At 40.3% G+C, this 23,030-nt stretch overlaps 1 protein-coding gene across 1 annotated transcript; it reads left to right on the forward strand.

The window, feature by feature from the left end:
• Positions 1-9,664: 9,664 nt before the first annotated feature.
• On the forward strand, positions 9,665-22,658 carry LYSMD2 (LysM domain containing 2). Its single transcript, XM_052647148.1, has 3 exons — positions 9,665-9,940; positions 20,464-20,792; positions 22,015-22,658. The coding sequence occupies exons 1-3, from the start codon at positions 9,665-9,667 to the stop codon at positions 22,055-22,057; spliced, it is 648 nt and encodes a 215-aa protein (XP_052503108.1). The 3' UTR covers positions 22,058-22,658.
• The last annotated feature ends 372 nt before the right edge of the window (positions 22,659-23,030 follow it).

Genomic DNA, 23,030 nt, shown 5'->3' on the forward strand with positions numbered 1-23,030 from the left:
CTCTGTTTTTTCTTTTGGTCAGTCTAGCTAAAGATTTGTCAATTTTGCTGATCTTTTCAAAGAACCAAGTTTTGGTTTTGTTGATTTACTCTATTTTTTTCTAGTCTCTATTTCATTTATTTTGTGTATAATCCTTATTAAATTTAATTATGGCCAAGATGGTTTCACCAATGAATTCTACCAAGAATTTGAGGAAGAAATAATACCTATTCTCCATAATTTCTTCCCAGAAAATAGAAGCAGAAGGAACACTTCCTAACTCATTCTATGAGGCCAATATTATCCTAATACCAATACTAGACAAAGATATTACAAGAAAGAAAAATTACAGGTCAATATCTCTTATGAAAATAGATGCAAAATTCTTCAACAAAGTATTAACAGAGTCCAGCAATATATAAAGAAGTTTATATTACTAGCAAGTGGGGTTTATTATCAGTATACAAGGCTGGTTCAACATTTAACAAATAAGTGAATATAAAATTAATCCATCACATCAACAGGCTAAAGAAGAAAAGAATCCTATGACTGTATCAATAGATATAGAAAAGGCATCAACAAAATCCAACATTCATTCATGATGAAAAGCTCTCAAAAATGTTCCCTCTTTTCTAGAGGGGACCATCCTCAACATGGTAAAGAAGATGTATAAAAAACTACAGCTGACATACCTAATGGTAAAAAACTAGATGCTTTCCCTCTAAGATCAGAAACAAAATGAGGATGTCTCCTCTACTCACTGTTCTGATTCAACATCATACTGAATGTAGCAAGACTAGGAGAGGGAAGGTACACATAGATTGGGAAGGAAGAAATAAAAGTCTTTGTTCATAGATGACATGATTGTCTATGTAGAAAATCCCAAAGAATTGTTTAAAAAACCTTCTGGAACTGCACTATGTATATTACCACATGTGAAACAGATCACCAGTCCAAGTTCAATGCATGAAACAGGGCACTCAAAGCCAGTGCACTGGGACAACCCAGAGGGAGGGGATGGGGAGGGAGGCGGGAGGGGGGTTTAGGATGGGGACACATGTACACCTGTGGCTGATTCATGTCAGTATATGGCAAAACCACCACAATATTGTAAAGTAATTAGCCTCCAATTCAAATAAATAAATTAATTAAAAAGTAAAAGTTGAGAGATATACATACATATATATGTATACTTATCATATATATCATATCATATATATAACAGGCATGTCATATATATATCACATAGAATTTACAAGTCATTCCAAAAAATTATTTAATCTCATATTTCTGAGTACACATGCAAAGGAAATCCTTATCATTAACTATACTGTTGAGTTGTAACATTAGTATTTTTATTCTCAGATTGTTGTGTATGTAATATTCAATAAAACAAACTGGAGACCCTGTTATCTCAAAAAATAAAAAATCTTCTGGAACTAATATGTGATTATAACAAGGTTGCAGATTACTAAGTCAATATACAAAGGCAATCGCTTTCCTGTAATTGTAATTTGAAATAAAAAACACAATATCATTTATGTTAGTACCAAAAAAATGAAGAAAGAAAAAGATATTTAGGCAGATGTATAATATCTATATGATTAACAAAACTCTGATGAAAGGAATCAAAGATTTAAATGGTGAGGTATTTCAAGTTTATATAGAGAAAAACTTCATGCTGTTAGGATGCCAATTCTTTCCAACATGATCTATAGATTTAGTCTAATCTAAATTAAAATCTGAGCAAGTTATTTTGTAGATGGTGGCGGTTTAGTTGCTAAGTCACTAAGTCCAACTCTTGTGACCCCATGGACTGTAGCCCACCAGGCTCCTCCGTACATTGGATTTCCCAGGCAAGAATACTGGAGTGGGTTGCCATTTCCTTCTCCAGGGGAATCTTCCCAACCTAGGGATTGAACTGGGATCTCCTGCAGTGCAGTCAGATTCTTTACGGACTGAGCCAAAAGGGAAGCTTATTTTGTAGATATCAACCAACTAATTCTAAAGTTTATATGGAAAGGTGAAAGACCTAGACTGGTCAATGCAATACTGAAGAGGAAGAACAAAGTCAAAGGACTTAATGCTACTAAAGTTCAGGATTTAATATAAAGCTACAGTAATCATAACAGTGTGATACTGATGAAAAAATACACAAGTAGATCAATGGAACAGAATAGAGAGCCCAGAAACAGACTCACACAAATACAGTTAACTTACCTTTGACAAAAAACAAGGCCAAGTTAGTGGATAAATGATAGTCTTTTTGACTAATGGTGCTTAGTAACTTGGAGAAGGCAATGGCACCCCACTCCAGTACTCTTGCCTGGAAAATCCCACGGACAGAGAAGCCTGGAAGGCTGCAGTCCATTGAGTCGCTGAGGGTCGGACACGACTGAGCGACTTCACTTTCACTTTTCAGTTTCATGCATTGGAAAAGGATATGGCAACCCACTCCAGTGTTCTTGTCTGGAGAATCCCAGGGACGGGGGAGCCTGGTGGGCTGCCGTCTATGGGGTTGCACAGAGTCAGACACGACTGAAGTGACTTAGCAGCAGCAGCTTAGTAACTGGACATCCACATTGCAAAATAATAAATTTAAATGCAGAGTTCTCACCATTCACGAATATTAACTCAAGATGGAACATAGATCTAAGCTCCAAACACAAAGCTATGGCAAATAGAAAACAACTTTGGAGAAAATCCAGATGACTCTGGATTTGATGATGACTTTTTAGATACAACACCAGAAGCAATTTCATGAAAGAGAAAATTGATGAGTTGGGCTTTATTAAAGTTGAAGTTTTCTACTCCGAGAAAGACACTGTTAAAACAATGAAAAGGCAAGTCAAAGACTGGGAAATATATTTGTCGGCAAAGTTGTAGAGAAATTGGAACCTTTGTACATTGCAGCAAGTTGGAATGTGAAACCGTATAACTGCTATGGAAAATAGTTTGGTGGTTTCTCAAAAAGGTAAACATAAGACCCAGTAATTTCAGTCCTAGGTATCTATCCAAAGAAATAGAAAATAAGGACTTGAATAGATATTTATAAAATGCCAATGTTTATTGTAGCATTATTTACAATTGCTAAAAGGTAGAAACAACCCAAGTGTCCATCAGCAGATGAATGGACAGACAAAATGTGATGTATCTATATTATGAAGTATTATTCAACCATAAAGAGGACTGAAGTTCTGACACGTGTTACAGCATGGATGAACCTTGAGGACATTATGCTAAGTGAAACAAGTCATACACAAAAGGACAAATATTGTAAGTTTCTATTTATATGAAGTGTCTAGAATAGATAAATTCATAGAGATAGAGGTTACCAGGGGCTGGAGAAAGCAGGAATAGGAAGTTACTGCTTAGTGATTATAGTTTTTGTTTGGAGTGATGAAAAAGTTTTGGAAATAGGCAGTGTTGTGATGGTTGCACAACAGTGTAAATTGTAATTGGTGCCACTGTACTTAAAAATGGTTCAAGTGGTTAATTTTGCTATATATGTATATGTATTTTTTACCACAAATAAAAAACTAATAATGTACTACGAATGTAAAATACTTTGTATGGGTGAGTTATATGATATGTGAATTATTATCAATAAGGCAGTTAAAATATACAATTATGTAAATATAGCACAATTTACTTATTTGTTCTGCTGCTGAATAATTGATTGTTTCCAGTTTTTGTTTCTCTGAATGATGCTACTGTGGACTTTTTCACAACATATCTCCTGGTCTACAGGTATGAGATTTTCAACAGGGGATATACAATGTCTAGTATTAGAATTTCTCATTTGTAGGGAATGCACATGTACAATTTTATAGTTTTGCTTATCTTAGCGAGTGTTTTTCAAAGTGGCTCTATCAAATTATACTCTTCCCAGCAATGAATAGAATTCCTATCTTCCCTGGTCACTGGTCTTGCCAAACTTAGATTTTGCCAATCTGGTGAGTGCAAAAGGGTTAACTCTTTCATCTTAATGTAAATTTTTCTGATTTTAATGAGGTTGAGCATCTTTTCATATGTTTATTCACAATTAGGATTTTTCCTTCTGTAAAATTCTAGTTATACCCTTGGAATATGTCTTTTTTTTTAATTGTTGTATAGGAAGTAGCTCTTTAAATATTCTAGATATTAATCTTTGGTGGATGACATATGTTAAAAATAAAACATTCCTTACTATCAACATTTATGCAGTTTCTGAATTCAGATAGCCAGAATTCAAATAATGAAGAACACCTAGTTTTCAGATCTATTTGGTTCTTGCTTTTCATGTAAAAACTAACTAGAATTTGGATACTGAGGGATAATTCAACATTTTATTAAAATACTTTTTGCTTCCTAGGACACATGTCTCTTAGTTTCTAATTTGTCTTTTTGTTTTCCTTAAAGTATCATCTTGTTAGCAGAAGTTCTCAATTTTAATGTTGTCATGCTTATTAATCGTTTATGAATAAAACTTTTAGTCTATCTAAAGAAATCTTGTCTTGAGAACATGAGGATATTTTTTCCTATATTCTTCTAAAAGTTTTGAAGTTTTATCTTTCACATTTCAGTCTGTAATTCAGCTGAAATTGAATTTTGTGTATGGTAGGAGGTAGAGTCTACCATGTAGATAGCTGACTGTGCTGATGCCGTGTGTTTTACAGACCATTTCCCAGTGATCTGCTACCTTTGTCATAGATGAAGTTCTCCCACATTTGTGATTCTGTTTCTGGCTACATTACTCTTATCCACTGGTTTCCCAGCATCAAAATCATCCTGTTTTAACTATTGTAGCTTTATAGGAATTCTTGATATCTGGTAGAGCAGTTTCCTTTTCCTTATTCTTCAGAAATATCTTGGTTGTCTGTGAGTCTTTGCTTTTCCATATCAACTTTAGAATTAGCTTGTCATATTTCTTACAAACCCATTGTTATTGCATAGAATATACAGATCACGTTTTAAGATATTGAAATTTTATATGATAGAGTCTTCCTGTCTGTGAACATAGCATAGTTTTTCTGTTTGTTTAAATTGTCTTTAATGTATTTTTGGGCTTCCCAGGTGGCTCAGTGGCTTATCAATACTTTAATTGTCCAGTTCTTCTATTTTTGCTAATCTCATGCCTATGAAATATGGTTTTAAATGGAATTTCTCTGCTTATTGGTGAGTCTGTGCATCTTTCCATTGGGCACTTGAGTTTTATTTTCTGTAAATTGTCTATTCATATCTTTTAATCATTTTTTAGTGGATGTTTTTTCTTTTAATAACTTGTAGGAATTTTAACATATTCTGGATAGTAATTCTTTGTCAGTTATATGTATTCAAGTATATTTCCCCAGTTTTATACCTTGTCTACTCAAAATTTTAAGGTGCATTTTCAGGACAGAGGTTTTTATGTGTATAATTTGCCAGTTTTTTTCTTTGTAGTTTTTATTTTTGGTATCTTGTTTAAGAAATTCTTTGCTATCCCAAGGTATAAAGATATTATAAACGTCTTAAAGTTTGCTTTTCCCAATTATATGTTTACTCAATGTACAACTGATTTTGGCATATGGTATAAGGAAGAGATCTAATTTTTTTCCACAAGGATAATTAATTGTGGCAGCAGCATTTTCGGACATAGGTTCATTTCTCTGATATGTGTGGGTCTGCTTCTGGGATTTTTTTTTGATGTCCCTTTGTTACATTAGTTTTTCCCAGCATCACTACTATAATGGTTTAGCTCTCATCCCTTTGTTATAACTCTTGATGATTGTGAAGTTAAGTCTCCCATCCTCATTCTTCTTCAGGAAAGTCTCGGCTCTTCTTAACCCTTTATCTTCTATATGAATTTTAAGATAAGCCTGCCATGTCCTTTGAAGAATCCTATAGGAATTTTGGTTGGAATTTCAAAGTATTTATGTTTTAGTTTGGGAAAGAAATGAAATTTTTCATTATTTTGTATCTTCCCATCCATAAGCGTGGAACATCTGTTTTTGTTTACATCTTATTTTATGTCCTTTAATAAAATGTAATAATTTTTTCCGTATAAAGCTTGCTTCTCTTTTATTAAGTTTATTCCTAATTTTTCTTTTGGTATCTAAAAAGATCTCTTTCCACAATTGTATATTCTGATTGTTTGATTCAGTTGGTAATTGCATAATGATCTGTGTCTTATAGTTTGAACAGTTCCAATTTTAGACATTATCTGTATTACCTGTAAATATTTTAGTATTGTTTATTATCAGTAAATAAGGTTATTTTTTTAAATCTTCATTTCCCTTTCTTCTTCTTTTTGTTATTGCATTGGCTAGGATTTCCAGAACAAAATTAAATAGAAGTAGTGACAGAAGCCTTCCTTTTCTTGTTCTTGTTCTCAAAAGAAGTACTTCTAATGTTTCACCACTAGTGGTGAAGTTTGTTCTGTGTTGTAGGCAGATATACATAAAACTAATTTTGAAGTTCTAGTTGAAGAAGGAAAAAAAAAAAATATATATATATATATATATATATATATATATATACAAAAAATTCAGTCTGAGCTGCAAATGTAGATGTTTAACTTTGAATTAGGGAGAAATCAGTATAAAATTCACAGGAAGACTAGTTATTTGGAAACAGTGCAAATCTATGTAGGAAAAAACAACTCACAAAGAACTCTAACCAAATAATATCAAAAAAGCATTGATTCAAGCTGATTAATTTCTGAGAACTAGAGGAAACTTCTAGAGGGGCTTCTGGAGGGGACTTGTAGCTAAAGAGGCTTCCCTGGTGGCTCAGCTAGTAAGAATCTGCCTGAAATAAGGGAGATCTGAGTTCAGTCTCTGGGTTGGGAAGATCTCCTGGAGAAGGGAAGGGCAACCCACACCAGTATTCTGCCCTGGAGAATTCCATGGACTATACAGTCCCTGGGATCGCAAAGAGCTGGACAGGACTGAGCAACTTTCACTTTCAGTTTCAGAGGAAACTCTCGCTTTTTGATCACAAAAAGGAATCATGGAGAAAATCCTGAGAATTGTGTTGAATTTATTTCAGACCATTTTACAACTGTTTTGAAGGTGTTTTATGACTTGGGATTTCTTAAGGCTGGAGAAATGGAAAATAACTAGGGACAGCTTAGAAATTAGTGCTGATAAGACAGAAGTGGGATGGCTTATGAATCTTTGTACATTTTTGGTGTTAACTTTCCCCCTGCACTTATACAGAGGACTTGATCATTTTATGAAGCAATTCAGTGATCATTTTCTACCCCTTTATGTGTACTGTTCCATCTTTTGGGAATCTCTGATTCTCAAAGTCATTTTCCTGTTTCCTTATTTAGGCCTGTCTTTCCCCACTTTATATCAGCACTTCCAAAACTGCAGAAATTCTGAGGGGAAAAAAGGGGTTTCCATGGTCAAATGAGTTTGAGAAGTACAGTGTCAAGCAAAATTCAATCGCTTATTTTACTACAGGACCTTCTAGAGCCTTCAGTATTCTAATTTGCATTGTGACTCTCTAAAAGGCAAATAGAGATTGCAGTGTTTCCTCAAGTAATTGATCATGGAACCCTTTCCAAAGAACATCTAATAATACTGATAGAACCCAGTTCATTAATCTTCAAATAAAGACTTCCAGTTCTTCCGTAAACTTTTCTTTAGTGGAAGATATGCTCTATGCTGCCTCTCTACTAGACTTCAACTCTGAGGTCAGTTTCTCCTGTTTTCTTGAAATATTACCTGATCTCCTTTATATTTTGGAACACTTTGATCTCCTTTACATTCTGATCTCCTTTACATTCTGCCTCTTTCTTAGGTCCTGGGATGGGCACTCTGGATACCACCCAAGAGTTCAAGTTCATCCATAGAAGACTTTTGCTAAATAATGTAAAACAGCTTTCAGGATCTTTTTACTCCACCTCAATTCAACTATCAATACTTTTGATGCTTTATTCAAGGCACTGAGCTAAGTACACACTGCTGAAGTTGAAAAGGATAAATAAGATCTAGTTTTACCTCTCAAGAGTATGTATAGAAGAAATAAGACAAGTGTAGGCATTGGAGAAGGAAATAGCAACCCACTCCAGTGTTCTTCCCTGGAGAATCCCAGGGATGGGGGAGCCTGGTGGGCTGCCGTCTATGCGGTCGCGCAGAGTCGGACCTGACTGAAACCACTTAGCAGCAGCAGCAGCAGCAGCAGCAGCAGTAGCATAGCAGGACACAAAACGCAAGTTAAATGCTAAGCAAGAGGTACAAACCACCTTGGAGTTCAGTGGAGAAACAATAACAAGTGGGCATTTGGGGGACAGGTACAGGTGGGAAGAATCTGGAAAGATCTCATTTTTGGATGTATTATTTGGGATGGACCTTAAATTTTTCTTAAATGTAAACAGAGAGACTGGAGAAGGGTTACGAGCATAGGGTATAGCATATGCCAGGCATGAAGGTAAGAAGGAGGGGCAAGTTCAAGTGCTTCTGTCTGGCGGGAGCATATGGAGTTTGCAGGATGACTTGTAGATGGGGTATGGCCGGAGCGTGAACAATAAAAATGGAAAAAAGGAGTTGAGTGCCAGTGTGAGTTATATACTGTTGTCCATAGGAAACTACTGAAGAATTTTTGAGTGGGATGGTGATTCGGGGACCACTTGTTCCTCTCCATCTCTTATCCTGCCTCCTGAACTCTAGTTCCTTTGTCTCTGTCCAGCACAGCCACATATCGAAACTTCAGCCAGTGAATCAAATCTCCAGTCTCCTAATCTGCCCACAGGGTCCCTCCTCTTGAAGAGCTGTCCAGAGTACAACAGAATCCCGAGTGCCAGATTCTAATAAACGTCCACCCACTCTGTAGAATACTATCAGAAGGCAGAAAGTTGAGGAGAAGGGTGTTCAGATAAAGAATACAGATAAGAAGCCATTGGTGAAGTTAATGATAAAACTTTGGGGAGTAAGATTTCAGGGTATTAAGGAGGAACATGGTAAGAAAAAACTGGGGACAGGTAGTAAATTCTAAGTAGTGCGCCAAGAGAACGGACTGAGCTAGGCAGACTTGCAAAGCAGCGCAAGACTAAAATTGGCACTGGTGTGCAATGAAGAGTGAAACCGAAGCGAGTGAAGGGTTTAGAGGTCACACCAGGCCTTAGAAGCACTATCCTCCCCGGAGTGTTGAGGGCGCCAGACCCTGAAAGGCTGAGATGGGCCTGGAGAAATTATTTCTGTTTAATGGTCTTAATTTTTCTGTGAGGTCCTGTGGTAATGGGGGGCTGGGAGAAGTTGAAGATATAAGAAAGCTGAAGCCTGCTGTGGAATCAATAAAGGAGCAGAGCAAAGCTTTGGTGTTTTGCTTTGGGCAGAGTGGGGCTCTGTCGGCCCGGCGCGGGATTCCACCCGGGGACCGAGGGCGTCTATGGGGCCCCAGTGGCTACACTGCCAGGAGCCTTAGCGCTCTCCGCCTGTCGCACCGCGGGGCCAGCCGGGTGGGCAGGGTGGAGCCGAGCGGTCCGCGGGGCAGCAGCCAGAGCTCGTTTCGCTCTCCCTCCTGCAGGTGCGCCTGGAAAGGCGGACGCGGAGGAGAGGGCGGCCGCCATGGCGGGCCCGCATCTTCCCACCGAGGCCTCCAGCCCGCCGCCCCCGCGGAACGGCCCTCCGCAGCCCCTGTGAGGAGGAAGAGGGGGTGGCGGCGGCCGAGGCGCCGCCCCTTTGCCGAGCTTCCCGACCCGGCGGCCTCCGCAGGACCCATGGCGGATTCCTCGCCCGCTCCGTCCCTGCGGGCAGGTGGCCCCCGTGCGCCGCGGCCCTCGGCCCCTTCGCCGCCGCCGCCGCACTCGCGTTCGGGCTCCGAGGCCGAGGAGGCCGAGCAGTCGCTGAGCCTGGCACGCACCAAGACCCGCTCGTACGGTAGCACGGCCAGCGTGCGGGCGCCGCTGGGCGCCGGCGTCATCGAGCGCCATGTGGAGCACCGGGTCCGCGCCGGCGACACGCTGCAGGGCATCGCGCTCAAGTACGGAGTCTCGGTGAGCAGGGCTGGCGGCCGCGGGCGGGGGCGCAGCGGCTCGGGGCGGGGCGCGCGAGGAGCCGGGCATCGAGGAGCAGCCAGCGGCCCCCGGCGCCTCGGCCTCGAGCCGCTCGCCCAGCGCGCGCTGCAGGGACAGCAACGGAAGGCTCTCCCGGGTGGGCGCATCGAGTTCCCGATGCCCTGCCCACACTCGGATAGGATCCGCCGCGTGAGGCAGGCCAAAGAGGACCAGGGCATCGGCACCACCCGGACCCAGATTCGCCCGATTTTCATTCCGGGTCATACTGCTATGTAATATTTCCTGAACGCCGAACTGATGTGTGGATTTGGGCAGAGAATTTTGTTTTCTGGGTAAACAAGCACTATGATGAGTCAGGAAGGGTACAGTTGTTCCCGCCGGATGGTTCTAGTTCTATTGATTATGCTTCTTTATTTAGAAGTGAAATTACACTCCTGGGCTCACTGGCAACGGTGAATGTGACACCTGTCGCTAAGCAGCGGCCAAGAATGTGGTCCAGGTGAGCTGGAGAGCTGTGTTTATTATAAATTTATAAGTGTGGGTGTGCCTGTGCCTTGGGCCTATTGCATTACACCTCTGGGAAGAACATGGAAACCCGAGGGAGCATATTTTTCATTAAAATTACTTATAATTAACTCTGAACTATGTGATAGCTTTTTTACATATGAGTTCTATATCAGTTTTCCATGTTCTTCCCTGAAGCACCCTAGACAGCAGTAGGAAGAAAGGTGATCTTGTCTTTATCTTTCTCTGCAAGTGAAACTCTTTCTGGCTCTTCACCAGTGACAAGAGACTCAGTCATCTCCTTTGCACACCCAAGCTGGTGTGTGTTTACCTGGCAGGTCCTACTGTCACTTAAACAGTGTGAGAGCAGGGATCTTGCTGTGCAGACATGAACCGAGGATTTCATGCCATGGTTTGTCCTATTCCGCCCGCTTGGGAGTTTCTAAATGTGAACATAGAACTTCAGTCCTTATATTTGCATTCATGGGGACTGGTTTGAGTCAAAGCCAGAAGCAGCAGTTAGGAAGTTATCAGTGGCTACACCTTCTGGTGAGTGCCTGCTGTGTGCCAGGCATTGCATTTGTCCTGGACCATCTTATTCTCACTCAGTTTGATTTTCCCACTAAGGCTTGGAGATAGGTGTAATTAATCTCCTTTTTACAGATGAGAGGTAAGGATATTTTCCAGTATTCCATTCCAATAGTCCAATGCTTGTTCATTGAGATTAGCTTGAATTAGCACAGTGATAAAGCATTTGCTTTGCTGTAGGTATTACTTCTGATTTCCATCCTTATTTTTATCCTAGCCTTTTCAAGTCTTTCTCATTTTGATTCCTCCAGAAGGACGGTCTTTTCTCTGTGGTTTCTGTGCATCTTTTCTATTCAGTACTAGGCCAGGCTCACTGTACCTAGGAATCCATGATATCCAGAGAGTGTCATTTCCCTGGCCCCTACCCACAGCAGTCTCTCTGGTCCTCATTGCCCTCCATGATTCCATTTGGGTGTCTCAGAGCTCCTGAACATCTGTTCACTGCAGTTCTCTGCCTTTGATCGAATGCTATCTAATCCCTATTTTTGCTGATGTAGATCCTGTTCTTGATAACTTTATTATCCCTTCTCATTAAAGTGTAAGTCAGATTTTTCATTACCTTTATAAAGACTTAATTTTATGATGTTAAGCTCAAATATAGTGAATTGGGAACTATAATCTGTAACCACAATCTATTTTAGTGTTTCTCAACTGCACCCCTATAGATACTAGGGACTGGATAATTCTTTGTCTCAGGGAACTGTTCTGTGCATTGTAGGATGTTTAGCAGCATCTCTGTTCTCTTCCCAGTAAATGCCACTAGCACTGCCCCCCACTCCCATCTAGAAATTCATCCACATGTTCCCTGAGAAACCGTCCCTCTTGGTTGAGTACCAATGGTTCTCATTTACTTTGGACTTTGAACTCCAGTTGATGAAATTTTTAGAGACTCTTCCCACTGTTTATACAGAACTAGTAAAAGTGCAGATGCTCACCATGACAGTGAAGTGATATTATTGAAGTTATTAACTACAGGTGTTAATTGGATTTACTCATTGAAAATTGGTTTTATGTGGAAGTTAAAAAGGCAGAAAGGTTTTTCATTCCTCAATTAAACAGAAAGAAGTTGAGTTAGTTAAGTTTCTCATATTGATTGCCAAGATCACCCACATCATATTTAAATTAAATTGCTTAAAGGAGTAGGTGATGAGAAATTGGAGATTTCGAGCTTACCTCAAACCTACTGGATCCGAATATCCAGTAAAGGAGCCCAGGAATGTTCCTGTTTTATAAGCATGGCCCCTTTTCTCATTCAAAATGCACTGTCCCTTCTTGGGATCTTTGAACTTGCTGTTCCATCCATCTGTGGGGAGCACTTTCCCTGATAGCTGTGTGCAGGGCCATGTCATAGCTGGGGGAGCTGTGCAATCACATAAACCCCACGCTTAGAGGAATCCTGCAGTTAATGCTCTGCTGTTGCTGCCTCTAAATGTTTAATAATTTGTTAACAGTGGCCCCACATTTTCACTTTCCTTGTGTGTGTGTGTGCAGTCGCTTCAGTCGTGTCAGACTCTTCGCGACTCTGTGGACTGTGGTCTGCTAGACTCCTCAGTCCATGGGATTCTCCAGGCAAGAATACTGGCGTGCCATTTCCTTCTCCAGGGGATCTTCCCAATGCAGGAATCGAACCCATGTTTCCTGCATTGCAGGGGAATTCTTTACCAGCTAAGCCACCTTGGGACCTGCAGATCATGTGGCTGATACTGGCTTTGTGACCTGCTCTCCCACTGCCTTCAAGTCTTTGTTTAAATATCTCTTCCTTGAGGCCTTCCAGACCACTCCATGTCAAATTGCAACCTTCCTTCACCCCAGTGCCCTTCCTCTCTTTCCTGTTTCGCTTTCTCAACAGTGTTTATCATTCATCAGATTTTTCTTTTTTTTTTTTTACCTCCAGCTTCTACCTTTCTGGTGATACACTAGTGAATAACTAAAAGTTCTTATCCTCATGGAGCTTATATTTTAGGCAGTGGAGACAGTAAGTAAACAAAGTATATTATATGTCAGATACTGACAAGCAAAATGAAAAAAAAAAAAAATTAAGCAGGGAAAGGAGATTAGGCTGGTGGCTGTGGCTGCAATTTTAAATGGTGTGGCCATGGAAGACCTCAGTGAGGGAAACTGAAACTACTGGGGATGAACTGAGAAGCTATTAAATATAGTTCAGATCTCAGACAGACTTGCAGGGGCTGGAATTTCCCGGGCTGTGCTTATCTCCACTGAGACATTAAGTCCCTTCCCCTAACCCAGTATTCTGTATTTTGCTACAGCTTTTTCGGTGATGCCAGTTCCTTTCACTGGGGGCAAGCCTGTGGAGGGAACTGACCAATCGGGCAGCTGCTGGGAACTTTTTGTTTAGAAGCCCTGTGTATAACTAGAAAGTGAGTGAGAGGCAGCAAGGGAAGCTATTATTTGCACACACTTTGTCTTTTTTGTTTACCCCCTCTCAACTTCTCTGACCTCTACCCTCTCCAGACAGTTGTGCCAACCCCCATCTCTGTGTCCAGTCACTTCCTGTCCAGATTTTTTCCTAGGGTCTTCTCTTTGCCTTCCAATGAGCTGTTGAGCCCCACTTGCTTTTTCACACTTCTCCTATCAGAAGTCACCTTGCTGAGAAAAGGTGAAATGATTTTCATTTTAGGGGGAACAGGAGTGGTTAGTTAGAAATGTAAGTGTATGTAAATCTTTTATGTTTAGAACTTTAGCCCCTTCTGCTGTTACTGGAAACTGTTGACTTTGCTGGTCAAAGGGGAGAGAACCATAAATAAATAGTATTGCCTGTTGTAAGAGGTATGGTACTAAGGTAGCCCTTAGTAGCTTTAGGGTTTAATAGATTCTCATGCCTTCTTTATTTAAAAGCAACTTTATCAAAGTATAATTTATATACTATAGAATTCACCCATCCAAAGTGCATAATTCAAGGATTTTTCAAGAGTTGTGCAGCTGATCTTGGGTGGCCTCAGGCTGCAGTGGCTTGGGGTGGGGCTTAGGTTCCCAGTCAGAGACTGAGGCCGGGTCACAGCAGTGAAGGCACCAGATCTTAGCTACTAGACCAGTGGTCAGTGACAAGGGCCCTGACCCTTCGGCTTTGCAGAAAAGAATTTCCACGAAGACAGAAAGTACTGAGGCAAGTAAAGTATTTATTAGGAGGGGAAAAAAGAGTACAGTGTGTGTGGATAGACACATGGGCAGATTCAGAGGGAGCGTCCCTGAGTTGTGCCCTCGTGGCAGTTTAAATTATTTTTGGGGGCCTTTTCTCCAGTTTTCCTTTAGCCAATCATTTTTATCTGCCTGGTTCACAGTCCATATTTGGTGTATCTCAGGATCCACCCACGTGTGTGCACACATCTGTTAGCTAGGATGGATTCTACCTAAAAGGCGTCTGGGAAGAGCAGCCCTTGACAGAATTCTCTGGCCTCCAAGGAGCCTTTCTGCGCGTGTATGGTCAGGGAAGTCGCCTGACTTCGAGAAATATGTGGTCTGAGCAGGGCCCAGCCTCCTCCTCTTAATTGTCCTGCTATTCTTGTCTTGATTTTCCATCAGTAGAGAATGAATCTCCAATTGCTTTACTCTGGGGGGCCCATCTGCCTCTGGCCTTCCAGCCATCACCACAGTCCAATTTTAGAACATTTCCATCACCTTGCACGGATCCCTTACTCCCTGTTCCCTTCTGTCATCCCAGATAACCATGAGTCTGCTTTCTAATCTCTAGGTTTGCCTTTTCTGGACATTTCATAAGTGGGATCTCATATATTCTTCTGAGATAACATGGAGAAGAAAAAAATTCTTTTCCTTATTAGCACATGGCAAAGGAGAAGTCTGATCATCACCAACCCTTAGAATTTAATAGAAGACAGCCAGGTGAGGAGGTTGAATCCAGCACTCACTAGGAAATGATCTTGAGAGAATCCTTTAACATTTAAGTCTTGTTTTCCTATAATGATAATAATAATCAAATGAGAGTTGAGTGTATATGAAAATATTCCATAAATGACACAGTGCTGTGTTACATGTTTATTATGTATCCTGAAATGTTTTGGGAAGGTTTTTTTTTTTTTTTTCTTTTAAATGAATGGAGAGGAAGAAAAAGGAACTTTGAATATTGCATCTCCAGTTAGGTAGATGGCCTGATGAAGCTGACCTAAAATAGCCTTTGGGGAGAGTTCTTGTTCAGGCCTAACAGCAGCTATTGAGATCACTTTTCGGGAGACATTTTGTGAATTCAGAGTGAATTCACCTTTGCACCGTGTATTTACAGGGGGGTCATTTTAAACAAGTTGTTGATGGATTTGTTCCATCTGATTTCACCACAGTGGTCCTTGGGGCTGTCCTGTCAGCTCTTACTCGATTATTTCATAATCTGTTTCTTAGTGAGCAGATGGTAAATTTCACTGAGTCATGCTACTCAGTCCTGATTAGGAAAGACTTTTAAAATGAAAACATTTGGCGGCTGTATCTCCCCCTCCTAGTCATCTGCCCTCAGGAAACAAAGGGTTGTTCTGCATTACTCTGAAAAGGTCACACTTTCTATTTTCAGCACTCGTTGGATAGTTGGAAATACTGAAGGAGGGCAGGTGGGTAAGGTGTAGAGTGTTTTAGCTCTTCTTGGATTGGATCGTGACTTTTCTTAGTTTTATGTGAGCTGAAATTCCAAGAACCTTAGACCCATCTGAGTTCAGATGAACGTGTAAAACATTCCAAAGCCAATTAAAATATTTCACTGTTTGGGATTATTTATATCCCTTGTCTATGCTACTGCAGTTTCTTCTATAACTGGGCTTCCTGTTTCAGCTAACGCCTCTTTCTTACCAATCCATTTTCCATAAAGTGGGATGATCTTCAAATCATTCCACTCACTTCCTCCACACACCCTCCAATGGCTTCCCATTACATTTAAAACAAAATCCAAATTTTATCTATTGTATGAGTGACCTACAGCTTGCTCTTTACTCTCTGCATTTCAGCCATGAAATTTCAGCTGGGGCCTTGTAACTACTCTCTCTGGCAAGAATCCTTTTTTGTTTCCCCTGACTTTTTGCATGGCTGGTTTCATTCCTTAACTTTACTATTGGTTACAGAGTTTGGAGCCTATGCTTGTAAAAAAAGAACAAGTTAAGATCAAATTAAATAGCTTTTAAAAAGAAAAAAACTTAATGCTGTTACCTTGGGGCAGTGACAACATGTTATTCATCTGGGATTGTTTATATGAAATTTTCTTTATATATTTTTAGTTTGTGGGAGAAGTATTTTTTATTGAGAGAAAATTCCTACCTCCTTTTCATTTGCTGAATACATGTTAGGATCTGCCCTTACTTGTTGCTTTCTCACTTTTAACCAAATTTAATGATAGTTGCTAGCATTTATAAGTGCTTCTGTGTGCCATGCATTGTTGTAAATGTTTTACATGAATTAACCCATTTAATTGTCATAATAATCATATTGTATAGAAAGTACTATTATTTTTCTTAATTTACAGAAAAGAAAACAGACATAGGGAATGATTAGAAAATGGTAAAGCCAGAGCCCTTGTTTCTGCTTGCAACCTTATATTAACCTCATTTACCTGTTTTCACCTTCAGTTTCAAATCTGCCCGTCCTTAGATTGGTTCCCACCTTGATGCCAACTGTGGATATTGCTGATGTTCTTGATGCTGGCATCTGTGTGTCATCCTAGAATCTAGCTCATCAGACTCAGCATATAACTTAAATACTTGCTGGCAATGCTGAAATGGAGGTGAAGCAGTCCCTGACCTGGAGAAGCTCATAGACCTGTTAAAAGAGGCAGTTCTATTGTTGCATCAGTGGTACAGTGGCATGCACGAGAGCTGGGGCCCCCGCCCTCACTCCCTGGGGACTCCCTGGCTTTACCCAGCTGTGGACTCAATCCTTTGTCTTGTGCTTCCTGTCATCGGCCCCTTGCAAGAAAGGCTGTGACAGCCTTTCTTGCTCTAAGTGATAGATATATCAGGGTCCGCAAAGACTACAGCTAGCGCACTCCAGGGCTTCCCTGGTGGCTCAGAGGTTAAAGCATCTGCCTGCAATGCGGGAGACCTGGGTTCGATCCCTGGCTTGGGAAGATCCCCTGGAGAAGGAAATGGCAACCCACTCCAGTATTCTTGCCTGGAGAATCCCATGGACGGAGGAGCCTGGTAAGCTATAGTCCATAGGGTCGCAAAGAGTCGGACACGACTGAGCAACTTAGCTTTCTTAGCGCACTCCAAGGGTGTGGCCCTTGAGGGTTTAATGCAGAGACATTTGTAGAAGTGGGAATAGGATTAAGGGATGGTGAAGACGAGCAACAGCAGGGAGACACTACTCCCAGGCCTGAGGTCCGGGGGAAGGAGTGTGGTACCCGAAACTGAGGAGAGTGGGAGGAGTGGACAACGGGGCTCCAGGCAGGAACTCTGCCACAGAGGGATGCAGGCACCAGAGCCATGGTGTGGCCATGCTGCCGGTGGCCTTCTTTTGGAACACCGACTGCAATTCCAAGAACAAGGGGCCTTGGGAAGTGCAGTTCTGATGAGGTCAGCCTGCTGGGGTCAGAACAGGCTCAAGAAGACTAGGGTATGGATTGGAAGCTGAGGGTGAGTTTAAAGGGGGAAAAACCAACACAATAGGTAACTTACTACTGCTTTCTGGTTACTTCTCTGGGTTCATCTTTTAGGCCTATTTCTCTGCACACATGCGTGCATGGTTAGTCATGTCCAACTTTTTGTGGCCCCATGGACTGTAACCCACCAGGCTCCTCTGCCTATGGAATTATCTAGGCAAGGACATGGGAATGGGTTGCCATTTCCTCCTCCAATTTCTCTGACCTATGTTAATTATTAATCCATCCATCCTAAGCACTTAGTGTATATATCTTTGCTCAACCTGGGAAGCTGTAGAAATAACAGGTCTAGTCCTGAGAGAATTCACAGTTTATGGTTGATGTTCCCAGCCCATCCTCAACAACCAGATCCTGGTGTTCCCAGTTGTTTCTGTGTTCCATCATTATTTCCAGGTCACAGTGACTATTAGCAATTGTAGGCCTCTGCCAATAAGTATTTCAAAGGGTGCTGTATCAATGAGAGTTCTTGCATTTATAAGTGACAGAAAACTCAAATTGAACTAAGCAAACAAAACAAAACAAAACAAAAAACCCCAAAAAGAGGCATTTGCTGGCTTATTACTGGAACTGAAGGGCATGAGGGTATTTGGGCTTCAGGCTTTGGTTCAGTGCTCGATCTCCTCCATGGTGACCTTGTAGTTAAGTTCCTTGTGGTAAAAGGATGGCCGCCAGCAGCTCCAGACCCATCTCCTTCCCGAAGGGAAAATAGGAGTCCTTCACCTCCAAACCCAGCAGAAGTCTCCTTGCATCTCTGAATTGTTCTGAGGTGGGACTGTGACCTGTCAGGACAGCTTGGGCAGCATGATGCTTCGGAGGGCAGGAATGAGTCATGTGTTCACCCTGGAGCCAGGAGAGGGCTCAGTGTCCTCGGAAGCCCTTGTACTAAGAGAGATGGAGGACGTGGTGAAAACTAGGATATACCTGAACCTGCTCTGGACACATTTTCAAGTTCTCTAAGTGCCTCAAATCTAAGCCTAAACTAGACCGGAGACACTTAGTGATTCTGAGATTTTAATTTTGTCTCTAAAATGTATCTGCATATGTTCTTTCTCACCCTTGCCTTCTCTCCTTTAACTAGAAACTAGAACATAAACGACCATCCTACACAAAAAATAAAAGATAGCATTGAATGTGCTATTTTGTGGATTCAGCTTATAGTTAGAAAGCAGAAAGAACAGGGTGTATTTTATTTGACTTATTTTTTCAGGCTCTTTGAAGTAGAAATCTAATTTTTTCACTCAATCGGTTTGGCATTAAAGATCCCAGAATTGGGTTCCATTAGTCATGTACTTTAATCTTGGTGTTGTATGGACTTCAGAGTCAGACAGAAATTCTGGCTTATACAGAACCACATACACTTGGTCAGATTGGTCATCTCTCGTGCCTTAATTTCTTCATAGGAAAATGGAAAGTAAGTACCATTTACTGCTAAATTGTCTCTCCCTTTCACATCTATGTTTCACATCTGTGTCTCTATCCTGTATGCGTATTTACATATAAACTCCCATTTAATCCCTCCAACTACCCTGTGAAGGGTAGATGATACCTGTTTTGTACGTAAGGAAATAGGCATAACGAGAGAAGTAACAAATTTATGTTCAGTGTGTGTTGGTGAAGCTGGATTTGAAACCAGATCTATCACATCCCCAAGCCTGTGTGCTTAGCTGTTATTCCAAGCTGTCTTGTTGACATATGTCACAAGATCGGATGGTGTCGTGCATGCAAAGAGCCTACTAGCATGGTGCAAGTCCCCAGGCTAGGTGGCTGGAGAAGTCTGCAGAGGCATGATAGTGTGGCGTGATGAACCTGAGCAGGTGCTTGCCTGACAGTTCTGCACCAGCACAGCCAAGGATGCTGTCTGCACTTACCTGCATTTGGGGACCTAGGCATGCCACTTCAATCCCTTGAGTCTCCCTTTCCCCATTTGTAAAAGAGGAGATGATAATATTGCAGAACTGTTAGGAAGGTTAAATGAGGTAACATATACAAATTCCATTTCCCCTTTCATCCCTACCTTACATCTCCATTTCTTTGGTTTGGAGGAATTCACAGGCTGTGAAAGAGTTTGAAGTTTGGAAACCTGTATAAAATTCTGGCTTCTGCATTTCCCCACTGCATGATGATTCCATGGCATATAATCTCCTTATTTTGTTTCTTTTATTTGTAAAGTGGATTTTCAAGTACCTAATCCATAAGGTAGAGAAAATAAGATACTCCATGTAAAGAGCTCCCTACCTCTTTCCTTACCTGTCCCACTTCTACCCATTCTTCAAGCCCCCATCTAAAGTCAAAAGAGTCAAAATCGGAACCCCACCTTTTCCGTGAGGCCTTAATGACTGCAGTCCCAGCCTATACCATTCTTCCTAATTTTTGTACTTTCTTCCTTTACCACCTTCTGTGTCCATTAAATTTACCATCTAGAGATGGGAAGCACTCCATAAAGAAGATCACTGCACTGGGAAGTTTGTTTAAATCAGATAATAGAAATGTTAAAATATGATTGAAATGTATTAAATAATTGCTAAATATTCTACATTTTTTAACTTCAGGGATTTAAGTTGCTTGGTAAAAGCTGCCTTAGAAGGGAAATAATACAACTGGGGAAAAGTTAGTCTTTCTTCTTATAAAATTGTGAAAGAGAATTTTCTGGCATCTCTTAAAATAACTGGGGGTGTCTGGGAATCAAGAATCTCAGATCTAGAGAAAGCATATTTTGCTCATGAATATTTTTAGCTTATGTTGTGTAATAAGCCCTACTTTTGGACTTATTTATATGTAACTGTTTTTTTTTTAAACATTTTAGATGGAACAAATTAAAAGGGCAAATAAACTGTTTACCAATGATTGTATATTTCTGAAGAAAACTTTGAACATCCCAGTTATATCAGAGAAGCCGTTGCTGTTTAATGGACTTAACTCAGTAGATTCTCCAGAAAATGAAACTGTTGATAGTTTTTCTCATGAAGAGGAGCTGGTAGGGTCTGGGAAAGACGTCTCTCCTCCCAGCCCTCAAGAATTGGATGTTCAGCCCATGCAGCCTGAGGAAGTATCAGCCAGAGATTTCCTGCAAAGGCTGGACTTGCAGATTAAATTATCAACACAGGCAGCCAAGAAACTGAAAGAAGAGAGCAGGTAAAAATACCCTGGAAAAATGTCAGAGGCTGAGTAAATTACTCTTAAGATGTCCTTGCTTGGTCAACTTGTCTATTTTTGCCTTTAAAACTAGATTTTAATGCTAGAAAGGCATTTTTAATGTATAAATGTAAACAGAGCTAGTGCATTCTATATAAAGCATTGTCTGTTGCAGCACTTTTGTTTGTGGTATTTATAAAAATTTACTTCTTTTCTTTAATAGCATAACTATCCAGCTAAGCAATTCTGGAGAGTGTCCAAGTAGACCTCTAGTTGATAGCATCAGAGGAAGCAATGTCCTAGAGAATGCTTGTAAAATGCTGTTCTTTATGAAACTTGTCAAGGACATTGTCTATTATTGGTTACCAGATGTTTCCTAAATAAGGTCTTATGTGAACTTTTCCCTTTGTTCTTTAATTTGGTACTAAGGCAAAACTTTCGCTTATAGAATCGATTTCCTTCTTCCTTTATGGTTCCTAGAATGACACAACTTACTGTGTTTTCTTTTTTTGCCCTGGCTACCAGAAAGCTTGCAGCCAAAACTGGTCCTCAGTTCAACTAACCATTGCTGATGTTAGTGTATTTTGTTGTTGTTTAGTTGCTCAGTCGTGCCCAACTTTTTGCGACCCCATGGACTGTAGCCTACCAGGCTCCTCTGTCCATGGATTTCCCAGGCAAAAATACTGGAGTGGGTTGCCGTTTCCTTCTCCAAGCGATCTTCCTGACCCATGGATTGAACCCGAGTCACCTGCTTGGCAGGTGGATTCTTTACCACTGAGCCACCTGGGAAGCCCTTAATATATTTTATCCCTCTCCTTTCCGTAGTCTTGATTTTTAATTTCTGTTTTACCCATCTTATTATATATATATATGCCTTTTGTTGTAGGTACCTCAAATCCTTTTGACAAAGACGTAGGCTATTAAAGATACAAACAAATATAAATGTGAGTTTAATTAATTTATAATTTACTATAAATTTATATAGTATAAACAAATACAAATATATGACAAATACTATTCTTTATTCCAATAACTGAGACAGCAGTAAAATGAGGACAATGAATTATACCTTAGTGTTTGCATTTTGTACAACTTTTAAGGCATGCATGATGTTATAAATTGATATAACTCCTACCCTGGATGTTAAGTTGTACAATGAATATATGTATTTTCTGAGTACAATTTTTCAACACTGATTTATGCTGTGTTTCTTTTTTTTCAGAGATGAAGAAAGTCTCTATACAGCTTCCCTTTATCACAGTTAGATGATCAGGGGGCATAATCTAACCTGGTTAAGAGATGACTGGATCATAAAGAAACCAACAACAGATGATTCAAAAGCATCCTTTTGGATTCTCATAGAAATGGCACCCCACTCCAGTACTCTTTCCTGGAAAATCCCATGGACAGAGGAGCCTGGTGGGCTGCAGTCCATGGGGTTGCTAAGAGTTGGACATGACTCAGCGACTTCACTTTCAGTTTTCACTTTTCACTTTCATGCATTGGAGAAGGAAATGGCAAGCCACTTCAGTGTTCTTGCCTGGAGAATCCCAGGGACAGGGGAGCCTGGTGGGCTGCTGTCTATGGGGTTGCATAGAGTCGGACACGACAGAAACGACTTAGCAGCAGCAGCAGCATACATCTTTAAATCACAATTAATTAGTTCCAGCTACAGCAGTTGCAATGAAGTCACTAGTTTCCTCAGGCTTTCTATGATTTTCAGTCTTTATTATGGCATGATAGCAAAACTGTGTCTTAATGGCTCATCACTTTTGCAGGTGGTGGTAGTTTTTAGACTAGCTTTTGTAAATACTAGCTGACATAAAGCCTCAAAGACTATTTACATATTCAAGCTGAAACAATGTTTATCTCCTGAGAAATCTTAATTATGTGAAAAACATGGTTGCTGTTTAAGTGATGCTTATTTTGCTATGTGTTTATAACTTAAGTGCTATATATATATACACATATATTTCGATATGTATGACTATAAAGCAAATTTTGTCTGCTATTTTGTAAAAATAAACTACAGAAGTCTGAATGAGAAAATAAAGAATGTTTTCATAATTGTGTATTGAGTTTTTTTCAGCAAATGGGAATATTAGATTTTTAAATTACACTTTTAAATGGTGACAGCTTCTCTAATGATCTTTATTCTTATAATCACAATTTTGGAAAAGGTTTCAAAAATCTAAAAGCAAATAAATTGCAATTACCAGCAACTTTTGCATCTAAGTA

The sequence above is a fragment of the Budorcas taxicolor genome, chromosome 10 (genome assembly GCF_023091745.1).
Source record: "Budorcas taxicolor isolate Tak-1 chromosome 10, Takin1.1, whole genome shotgun sequence".
Lineage (NCBI taxonomy): Eukaryota > Metazoa > Chordata > Mammalia > Artiodactyla > Bovidae > Budorcas > Budorcas taxicolor.